General features: G+C 67.9%; 3 protein-coding genes across 3 annotated transcripts in view; 1 reads left to right on the forward strand and 2 right to left on the reverse strand.

The window, feature by feature from the left end:
• EMIHUDRAFT_424259 (hypothetical protein) overlaps positions 1–2,158 on the reverse strand; it is a 3,071-nt gene extending 913 nt beyond the window's left edge. Inside the window, exons 1-7 of the mRNA XM_005779267.1 lie at positions 1,966–2,158; positions 1,625–1,809; positions 1,479–1,544; positions 1,068–1,373; positions 408–860; positions 303–368; positions 3–186 (exon numbers count right to left, since the gene is read on the reverse strand). Coding sequence (XP_005779324.1) covers positions 3–186; positions 303–368; positions 408–860; positions 1,068–1,373; positions 1,479–1,544; positions 1,625–1,809; positions 1,966–2,122 — 1,417 coding nt within the window. The 5' untranslated portion in view covers positions 2,123–2,158. The remainder of the gene's footprint in view (positions 1–2; positions 187–302; positions 369–407; positions 861–1,067; positions 1,374–1,478; positions 1,545–1,624; positions 1,810–1,965) is intronic.
• Positions 2,159–4,066: 1,908 nt separating this feature from the next.
• Positions 4,067–6,124, forward strand: EMIHUDRAFT_443320 (hypothetical protein). Its single transcript, XM_005779268.1, has 6 exons — positions 4,067–4,532; positions 4,623–4,908; positions 4,972–5,164; positions 5,400–5,438; positions 5,516–5,683; positions 5,839–6,124. The coding sequence occupies exons 1-6, from the start codon at positions 4,077–4,079 to the stop codon at positions 6,080–6,082; spliced, it is 1,386 nt and encodes a 461-aa protein (XP_005779325.1). The 5' UTR covers positions 4,067–4,076; the 3' UTR covers positions 6,083–6,124.
• A 3,021-nt stretch (positions 6,125–9,145) lies between these two features.
• Positions 9,146–9,976, reverse strand: part of EMIHUDRAFT_443325 (hypothetical protein) — a 2,323-nt gene continuing 1,492 nt past the window's right edge. The window contains exons 6-9 of the mRNA XM_005779269.1: positions 9,911–9,947; positions 9,769–9,840; positions 9,557–9,612; positions 9,146–9,486 (exon numbers count right to left, since the gene is read on the reverse strand). Coding sequence (XP_005779326.1) covers positions 9,167–9,486; positions 9,557–9,612; positions 9,769–9,840; positions 9,911–9,947 — 485 coding nt within the window. The 3' untranslated portion in view covers positions 9,146–9,166. The remainder of the gene's footprint in view (positions 9,487–9,556; positions 9,613–9,768; positions 9,841–9,910; positions 9,948–9,976) is intronic.

Genomic DNA, 9,976 nt, shown 5'->3' on the forward strand with positions numbered 1-9,976 from the left:
GCCGATGACGGGCAGCGGGGTCAGCGCGGCGACCATGCCTGGCAAGTGAGCCGCGCCGCCCGCGCCGGCGATGATGACGCGCACGCCGCGCGCGTCCGCCTCGCGCGCAAACTCGTACATGCGCGACGGCGTGCGGTGGGCCGAGACGATGGTGATCTCGTAGGGGACGCCGAACTGCTCGAGCACCTGCGGGCGAGCGACACGTGTGAAGAGACGCCGTCCACAGCCCCGGGTGTGAAGAGACGCCGCCCAAGGCTCTGAGCTCGCAAGGGCACGCCGGCGGGGGCGTGGGAGCGTCGCACCTCCGCGGCGGCCTTCATGCACGGCAGGTCCGAATCGGACCCCATTATGATGCTGACCACCGGAGCCTCGTCGGCGGGGGCCGACGGCGCCACCGCCCCCTCCACTCCGTTGGCGGCGTCGGCGATCGCCTCGAGCTTCCGCAAGGCGATCGCGACCTCGTGGCGCGACCCTCCGACGAGGTTGACGTGCGCCATCTTGCGGCGCGGCTTGGGAGGCGCCTTGCCGTACCAGTGCAGAGCAGCGCACGGCATCGCGAGCGCAGCGTCGACGGCGGCGAGGGTGGTGGAGAGCTTGCCGTCGGCGGAGCCGATGACATTGTACATCGCGGCGGCGGCAACCTTCATGGAAGTGTCCCCGAGCGGCAAGCCGGCGACGCAGCGCAAATGCATCTCGTGCTGCTCGGTGACGCACGCGTCCATGGTGTAGTGGCCGGAGTTGTGAGGGCGAGGAGCGATCTCGTTGAGCAAGACGGAGCCGTCCTTCATGTGGAACAACTCCACGCCGAAGATGCCGGCGCCCCACAGGGAGCTGATCGCCTTGCGCGCGACGGCGAGCGCCTGCTCACAGCTGGAGGTGTGAAGCGACGCCGTTCACAGGGAGTGGATCGCCTTGCGCGCGACGGCGAGCGCCTGCTCACAGCTGGAGGTGTGAAGCGACGCCGTTCACAGGGAGTGGATCGCCTTGCGCGCGACGGCGAGCGCCTGCTCACAGCTGGAGGTGTGAAGCGACGCCGTTCACAGGGAGTGGATCGCCTTGCGCGCGACGGCGAGCGCCTGCTCGCTGACGCTGGCGGCCACCGGCGCGGGGGCGACGACGGTGTGGCACATCGAGTCGCGCTGCTCGGTGACGGTGAGTGGGTAGGTGACGACGGTGCCGTCGCGTGCGCGCGCAACCATTACCGCCAGCTCTGAGACGAACTCCGCCCACCGCTCTGCATACAGCGGCACCGCACCGCCGCGGGAGAGTGAGGAAAAGGCAGACTCGGCCTCGGCAGCCGAGCGGACGACGGCGTTGCCGCGGCCGTCGTAGGCCAGGGTCCGCGCCTTGAGCATGAGAGGGTAGCCCCACGTCTCGCCGGCAGCGAGGAGGGCGGCGGCGTCCGGGACGTCGCAGAAGTCGCCTAGTTCATTCCCCAAGCAAGTCGAGAAAGAAATGATGGAGCGGGCGGCCGAGACGTGCCAGGAGTCGCCCAGGCTGACGCCGTCGACGGTGGAGAGGTGCCGCTTCTGCAGCAGCTTGTCCTGGGTCGTGGGGGCAGCGGAGGGTCAGCGCCGGGGTCGAGAAGGCTCTGGTCTCCCTCCTGCAGCCGCTTGTCTTTGGCCTGGATCGTGGCGAGCGTGCGCGGCGACGGGTGCACCGCAACCTTGCCCTCGGCCTCGATGGCGGCAAGGGAGGCGGTGTCGATGTGCTCGATCTCGACGGTGAGCACGTCGACCTCGGCGGCGAGCTTGCGGATCGCCGCGCCGTCCGCCAGCCCACCCGTCACCGCCGCGCCGCACACCTTGCCTGCGGGCGAGAGACACGCGCAGGCGTCGGAGGCGGGCCGAGGCAGGGGCTTGGAGGAGGAAACGCCGTCGCCGCGACGGCGAGGAAGGCGGGGCGGCGATCCGCGGGCCGTGCATGCGCGACGGGCGACAGTGGGCGAGGGCGGGCGGCGAGCACCGGTCGGCGACGCGAGCCCTCCCGGGTCGAGGCAGGTGAGCTTGACGCCGAGGCGGTGGGCGGCGAGCGCCATCATCTGGCCGAGCTGGCCGCCGCCCACCACGCCCACGCGGACGGAGGTGGGCGGGAGAGAGGGCTCAGAGGCGGCAGAGCACATCGTCAACGGTAGGCGGAGGCTGCGGGCGCGACGGAGGCACCGAGAGGAGGGACACAGATTTCTTTTTGCTAAGAAAACCCCCCAGCTGGCTGTGTGTCTTGTGAGCTTGTTTGTGTCTGTGTGTCGCTCGTGCGTGTCGTCATCATCTGTCTAGCGTCCACCCATACCGCGTTGGTGTCCAGTCCGAGCCTGGCTGTTCTTCACCTTACTACCTACCTACCCCAGTGCGCAGTGGGTCCCTGTTTATTTCTTATTCTTTCCTTCCTTTTATAAATGAACTTCCATCCTTTCCTTACCTTTATATTGTGGCGGCCCGTGCCGTTCTCCCATGCCCCGTGAGGTTGTCTTCCTTTCTCAAGCGTCAAGGCTAGCCCGCACAAGTGATACAACACCGTGAGCTGCGCTCGGGGCCGACTAGAGTGCCCTCCTGGTCACTGCGCCCATACCTCCACCCTCTTGGGCAGCAGCTGGTCCGACAGGTCCTCTCCGTGTCCTAGGCAGCCGCGGCCGCCCTCGCCCCAGGTAAAGACAGCGCCGACGGCGGTGAGAGCGATGCTGTGGTCGTATCCAGCCGAGACAGCAACGACGCGCCCGCCACCCAAGGCCTCCACCTTCTTCGGCAGCACCTGGCCCTGCCGATTGCCGTGGCCCACTGTGCCGTAGTCTCCATCGCCCCAGCTCCAGACACTGCCGTCGGCGGCGAGAGCGAGGCTGTGGCCGGCTCCAGCCGACACAGCGACGACGCGCTGCCCAGCAAAGGCCTCGACCTTCTTGGGCAGCAGCTGGTCCTGCTCGTCGCCGTGGCCCAGCTGGCCAAAGCCTATCCAAAGCCCCAGCTCCAGACGTTGCCGTCGGCGGTGATGGCGAGGCTGTGGCCGCCTCCAGCCAAGACAGCGACGACGCGCTGCCAAGCAAAGGCCTCGACATTCTTGGGCAGCAGCTGCTGGTCCGTGTCGCCGTGGCCGAGCCTGCCTGAGCCTCCATTGCCCCAGCTCCAGACGGCGCCTTCGGCGGTGACAGCGAGGCAGTGGTAGCATCCCGCCGACACAGCGACGACGCGCCGCCCAGCAAAGGCCTCGATCTTCTTGGGCAGCAGCTGGCTCTGCGTGTCGCCGTGGCCCAACCGGCCCCAGGATCCAGAGCCCCAGCTCCAGACAGCGCCGTCAGCGGTGAGGGAGAGGCTGTGCGCAGCTCCAGCCGACACAGCGGCGACGCGCTGGCCAGCAAAGGCCTCGATCTTCTTCGGCAGCAGCTGGATCTGCTCGTCGCCGTGGCCCAGCGGGCCGCTCCATCCACGGCCCCAGCTCCAGACAGCTCCGTCAGCGGTGAGGGCAAGGTTGGACCCGGCTGCAGCCGACACGCTCACGGCACGCTCGCCGCCCAGCGGCGAAGGGAGGCGGGTCGGCGTGTTGAGCCGCGCCACGCCCTCGCCGTGGCCAAGAATGCCCGGCATCCAGTTGTCAGCCCTTCCGCACGATGAGAGCCGCCCCTCGCCGTCGATGAAGACGCTGTGATAACGGCCTGCCGCCGCCCTCGCCGGCGGGTTCGACTCGCACAGCAACGCAGCGAAGCACAGCCACCGCACGGGGCAGCCCTCGCCCTCAGGCTGCGCCAGCAGCTCGAAGCCGCGCTCTTGCGCCCACAAGCGAATGGCCTCCGCCGCGAGCGAGGCGTGGAAGAGCAGCGAGACGGCCGCGACACGAGCGATATCGAGGGGGCTGTCGCAGCGAGCGAGGACGCGCTCGAGGAGGTCCGTGGGGAGGTCGAGGAGGCGGGCGGGCGGCGGCGTGTCTGGCGAGGGGGCGGCGGCGGAGGAGGCGGTGGCGAAACGGCGCGAGCGGCGGCGCGGAGGGGCAGACATCGCGAGAAAAAGAATTGCCACGCCCCAATAAAGAAACCGAAAAGCAAAACCGGCCGAAGCTCGGAGAAGGTTGCGCGAAAGCACCGACGGCCCATGCTCTCCTGCAAGCTCGTCCTCTTGCTGGCCGTCTGCGGCGCGCGCGGCTTCCTGCTGCCCGTGGCGCATCGCGCCGCCGTCAGCACGACGGCGTCCCAATATGCCGTTGCTGCTCGCTTGCCGGCCGTGCAGATGGGCCGCGGCGACAAGCGCACAAAAAAAGGGAAGCGAACGGCGCAGACCTTTGGCAATGCCCGGCCCAAGAACGGCAAACTTCGCCGGGAGCGCGACGGCCCGATGGAAAATGTGGCCGCGGTGAAGGCGGCGGCCGCCGCCGCTGCCAAGGCGGAGGAGGAGGCGGCTGCTGCGGCCGCTGCGGTGAAGGCGGAGGCGGAGGCCGCTGCGGCTGCGGCTGCGGAAAAGGCTGAGGAGGAGGCCGCGGCCGCGGCGGCAAAGGCGGAGGAAGAGGCAGCTGCCGCAGCTGCCGCTGCCAAGGCGGAGGAGGCGGCGGCGGCGGCGAAGGCGGCGAAGGCAGAGGAGGAGGAGGCGGCGGCGGCGAAGGCAGAGGAGGAGGCGGCGGCGGCGGCGAAGGCAGAGGAGGAGGCGGCGGCGGCGGCGAAGGCAGAGGAGGAGGCGGCGGCGGCGGCGAAGGCAGAGGAGGCGGCGGCGGCGGCGGCGAAGGCAGAGGAGGAGGCGGCGGCAGCCGAGGCAGAGGAGGCGGCGGCGCCGGCGCTGTCGGCGAGCGACCTCATGGCGCTGATGAAGCAGCTGCGCGCTGAGCTGCCGCGCGCGGACCTGAAGGCGCCGCGAGCCATGAGCCTCGCTGGGCCACTCCTCGGCCGCACCTCGGCCTCACCTCGGCCTCGCCTCGGCCGCACCCGCCTAGAAGGTTCCTAGAAGGTTCCTAGAAGGTTCCTAGACATGCACATGCACACGTCCCATATGCTCGCAGGCGTGCAAGGCGGCGCTCGAGTCAACCGGCGGAGACCTGGCGGCGGCTTCGGCGGCGCTGACGGCAGAGAGAGAAGCAAGGCGAGCGGCGCCGCTGCTCGGAGCTCCCCGCGAACTTTCCGGGAAGTGTCCCGTAGGCGGAGCACGGCGAGGCGTGGGCGGCGGCGGAGGCGGCGGACGCGGCTGAGATACAGGCGAGATGTGGCCGAGAGATGGCCGAGAGATGGCCAAGATATGCGCGAGATGTGGCCGCGATCTACCCGAGATCTGCCCGAGATCTGCCCGAGATCTGCCCGAGATCTGCCCGAGATCTGCCCGAGATCTGCCCGAGATCTGCCCGCGATCTAATCCGCGGGTTCCTTCGGTGCGTTGAGATGGGCGAGATTGCGTCGAGATCTGACCCGAGATACGGCCCCGCTCTTTCAACAGGCGGGCACTGTCAAGGCGATGGGCATGCGGGACGCTAAGGCGAACCGGAGTGCGGCGGGGGAGGAGGCGCCGAATCTCGAGCAATCTCGGCGACGCTCGGCGGATCGGGGGCGTAGGCGCAGAAGAAGTTTGCGGCGGAGGAGGCTGCGTCGGTTGAGGCGGCGGCGGAGGCACCAGAGCCGGCGGTGGCGGAGGAGGTGGCGGTGCCGGTGGCGGAGGAGGAGGAGGCGGAGGAGGCGGTGGCACCGGCCGTCGCTTCTGCGGGGGAGGAGATGGTTGGTGTGGTGAGCAGCAGCCGAGATGCGACGAGATGCGAGGGAGAGAGGGGGAGATGCGGCGAGATGCAGAAGGAGATGCCCCCCCCCCCCCCTTTCTTCTCCACACACCACCCATCTCGCCGCGGCTGTTCACCCCCTTCCCCCCCTTCACCTGTGAACAGGTGGCCTCCACCACGGACTTCGTCTGGCCGGCGGCGACCGGAGGCGTGTGGGACAAGGCCATCGTCTGAGCGGCGACACAGGGGGCCTCGGGTGGCGAGGCGGGAGATGCAGAGCCCTCGGCGGTTGGGCATAGACCCTCGAGAGCGGTGTCACAGCTCCTCCCCCGCCGTCAGCGCTTCTCCGCATGGCACTCTGATGCTGTCGCGAGGCGAGACGGCCGACGCGCTTTTAGATATAGTGTGACAAGGCCGCCCCCGATAAATAAATAAATAAAACGGACACCTCTCTACTGTGAGATGGGTAAAAAGGAACTGCGATCTTTGTGCACGAGGGTGGGCCCGAGCCGGAGCCCCGTTTTCTCTCTGGGATGCGCTCCGGTTCCCCCCCCCCCCCCCCCGGTAGGCTTCCAATTCTCTCGCTTTTTCAAACCATGCCGATGTCGCCGTCGACGGCTTTTTCAAACCATGCCGATGTCGCCGTCGACGCCGCCCTCGCTCGCCGCCGCGTACCGCCCGTCACACCGCCCTCCTGGCGGGCACGCGCCCTGCCTCCCCTCCCGCACGTACACGTGCAGAGGCGCGCCGACACGGTCCCACGTGACCTCGACCCCGGTGGCGCTGTGTAGCGCCAAGCCGGCGTCGGCTAGTGCGGCCGGCGGAAGCGCGCGAACCGTCGCTAGCGCGGCCAGCGCGGCGTTGAGCGAGGCAGGCCAGGTCGCGTTGTTGCAAAACACGCGCGTCGCCTGTGATCATATACCGTAGTCGATATCGACAGCGTGTGCCTTACAACAGTAATCTCTCGACTCTCATCTTGTGTGTTTCTCATGCTTGCTACTCTTCTTGCTACTCGGGCGGGTCGCCCTGGCCAACAGCCCCCACAAGCTGTCCGCCCGAGCAAGCGCTGGGTCAGGCCTAGATCTCGACTCGATCTCGGCCAAGTGCTGCATGGGCACGATCCCGGCACGGTCTCGGCTCGATCTCGGCACGATCTCGGCTCGATCTCGGCCCGCCTCCGCGAACGGCTCCTTGGCGGAGAGCGCGTCAACACACAGCAGCGTCACCGCCGCAGACACCTCCGCCGCCGCCGCCGCCGCAGCCGCCGCCTCCCTCGCAGCCCGCAACGCTACGCTGGCCTCCTTCTCCTCCTCCTCCTCCCACCCCTCGTCCTCAACCGCCGCCGCCTCTGCCCGCTCCTCCGCCGCCGCCGCTCTCGCCGCCGCCGCCCTCGCCGCCGCCTCCGCAGCCTCTGCCTCCGCAGCCTCTGCCTCCGCCTGCGCCGCCGCCCGCCTCGCCCCGGCGCTACGAACCCGCGCCAGCGCCGCGACGGCCGCCTCGTGTCGCGCCCGCACCTGCCCACAGCCACAGCCGTGAAGAGACGCCGATCACAGCTGCCGCCGCCTCGCGCCGCGCGTGCACCAGCTCCAGCCCGACGGCGCCGGTGAGGCCTGTCCACAGCGCTGCCGCTGTGAGGGCGAGCTCAGAGGCGACAGCTTGAGAGCACGCGACGCAAAGCCTCGCAACGCTGCCACGACTAATACCACGCCCGCTCCTGTTCACAGCGGCAGCCGTGAAGAGACGCCGTCCACAGCGGAAACACGACAGCCGACCACGCCGCCGCCGCTGCCAACGTCGAGGAAGATCTCCTGTTCACAGGCGTCTGCTGTGAACGGCGTCTCGTCCCCATGTCCAGACTCATCTCGGCTGCATCTCGGCCGCACCTCGGCCGCACCTCGGCCGCATCTCGGCTCATCTCTGCCTCAGTCTCGGCGGCATCTCGGCGCTTGCCTGACAGCGCAGGTCGACAGGCAGCGGCGGGGCAAGCAGCGCGTCGAGCATCTGGCAGCAGCCAGCCGCTGTGAGCTCGCCTTATGGGCGTGTGGGCGACACGCGTCAGGGACGTGTCGTGGACAGAAGAGTGGCCGGCCGTGCCCCTCGCCGTAGTTCCACTGCTCCGGCCCGCGGCCAGAGTACTCGCGCTGGCACTCGGCGGTGGGCACGAACTCTTCTACGGTGGTCTGGTCAGAGGAGAAGGCGGCCTAGCGGAGGAGCGCATCCTCTTGTGGGCGCAAGTGCACGGCTACGAGCTGCCGGCGCAGACCTGCAGTACGCTCAGCGCCGCCGGAGATAGCTCGCTCGCGGCAGTCTCGGAGATGCGGCGCCCGAGCCACAGAGGCTCCTTGGGGTCGCGCATCACGTGTGACGCATCCATGGAGGTGGGACACACACACGGCTAGATTTCAGGGCGGGCCCTGGTTCGGAGTCGCCTGTGGCGTTATTTTACGACGAAGTCATAACGGGGTCCGGGGAGCCGGCCGCGCGGGGGGGGGGGGGGGGGGGGGTAAAATTTGGCCCCCCCCAAAAAGCCCGGGGGAAATCCCGGGGGTCGAGGGTGAGCTCGAAGCCGAGGGCGGCGGCCGAGTTCTGAATGGCGAGGGCGTCGGCGGTGACGATGGCGGCGGAGATGGCGGCGGAGTGAAAGGTGTAGTGCGAGCGGGTGGACGCGCGGGAGGTGCCGTACGGCGTGTGGTCAATGGACCCACTAGCGCGTGCGGTCCTCCTCGCAAGCTGGCGGAGGACACGATCGAGGTCGGCGGAGAATGCTCCGGTCGACTCGGGAAAGGAGGATGACCGTGTGGCGCTTGGCGAGGGCGTCAGCGTAATCACCGTCCTTCGCTGCCACCCATCCGTCGCCGCTGACACGGTCCAGTTGCTCCTCCGTGTCCGGGTCACCCCGTTGGGGGTGGCCGAGGACGACGACGGAGAGGTGCTCGTGCTCCTCAGTGTTGCCAAGCGCGATGAAGTGCCCATCGGCGCGGGAGGCGGCGCCTCCGCAGCGGGCGGAGCCGTTGCTTTGCGCCGGAGGGGAGGAACGGAGTGTAGCACTTGAACTCCCAGCACGTAGTCGTGGAGCCGACGCGGATCAAGTCCGGGATGTGTCCCTTGTTGACGTGGGCGTAGTAGCCCTTCCGCTCAGCCTTGGAGGCGGGGGTCCCGTCTCCCTTGTCGGCCAGCTGGATCGAGCCAACTGGCAGGGTGTCGCTCGTGACGCTAGTGAGCGCACGGTGGACGGCTGCGAGTGCGGCGTTGTGGCGGTGGGTGGCGTTGGCGGAATTGAGGCAATGGTCGCCGAGGCGTTCGTGCTGGGTGACGATAACGCTGTGTGACCGTCATCGCCCGTCCTGCGTCCACCCATACCGGTTACCGCGTTGGTGTCCCAGTCGTTGGTCGGACTGTGTTTCGCCTTCCCATCAATCAATCAACATGGCATATCGCTCTCGATTTTCTTTTCCTAAACTTCTTTTCCTTGTTGGCAAATACTAGGTTTCTTTCAGTCGAAAGAAGATGGCGGAAGGAAGCATGCACACTCGGCCCGACACTCTGCAAACACCGACAGACAAAGCGAACCCCCCACAACCAATAGACAGCGCCAAATGCGCTCATCAGACAGAGGGAGGGAGGGCGTCCCCTCGCCCCTGCTACTCAGCGGCCGGCGCGGATGCCTTTTGCGAGCGACGTGAGCTTGCCCGCGCGCTGCGCCTCCCTCCGCTTCTCCCGCCGCACCCTCCCCTTCTCGTCCGCGCGTGTCGCGTTGAAGGCGTGGCCGCGGTGGAGTGTGGCGTGGCCCTCCTCGAGGATCTGCTTCCACACCTACAATGAATGAGTGGATTGAGTTCATCGACTAGTTGATTAAGCCCTCCTCGAGGGTCTGCTTCCACACCGCCGTCTCCTTGACCATGCGCGCGATGATGCCGTACGAGTCCTGCTTGTGAGCACCTGCCAAATAAATAAATAAATAAATAAATAAAAGATGATGTGCGTACATCTCGGCTGTGTTCTCTCGGCTGCCTCTCGGCTGCCTCTCGGCTGCCTCTCGGCTGCCTCTCGGCTATATCTCGGCAGTCTCTCGGCTATATCTCGGCTGTGTCTCGCCGGCCATCTTGAAGCCGACGGTGTTGTTGTGCAGAAGGGCCCACGGCACGCGCAACCCCGCGAGCACGAGGCCTGTTCACAGCTGGAGGTGTGAAGAGGCGCCGTTCACAGGCGGGGGCGGGAAGCGCGAGCGCGAGGAGGCCGCGGCAGCTCAGGCGCGTGTCCGAGGGAGGTTGCCTAAATTCACTAGTGGTGGAGATTCAACCAC

The sequence above is a fragment of the Emiliania huxleyi genome (assembly GCF_000372725.1).
Source record: "Emiliania huxleyi CCMP1516 unplaced genomic scaffold EMIHUscaffold_233, whole genome shotgun sequence".
NCBI classification, from domain to species: Eukaryota; Haptophyta; order Isochrysidales; family Noelaerhabdaceae; genus Emiliania; species Emiliania huxleyi.

What these genes read in the sequence shown, in the direction of transcription:
- EMIHUDRAFT_443320 (XM_005779268.1), top strand. Translation starts at nt 4,077, where the DNA reads ATGCTCTCCTGCAAGCTCGTCCTCTTGCTGGCCGTCTGCGGCGCGCGC. An exon ending in CGGCCGCACCCGCCTAGAAG is followed by an intron (nt 4,909 to 4,971) that starts GTTCCTAGAAGG and finishes ATATGCTCGCAG; the next exon opens with GCGTGCAAGGCGGCGCTCGA. An exon ending in TGGGCATGCGGGACGCTAAG is followed by an intron (nt 5,439 to 5,515) that starts GCGAACCGGAGT and finishes TCGGGGGCGTAG; the next exon opens with GCGCAGAAGAAGTTTGCGGC.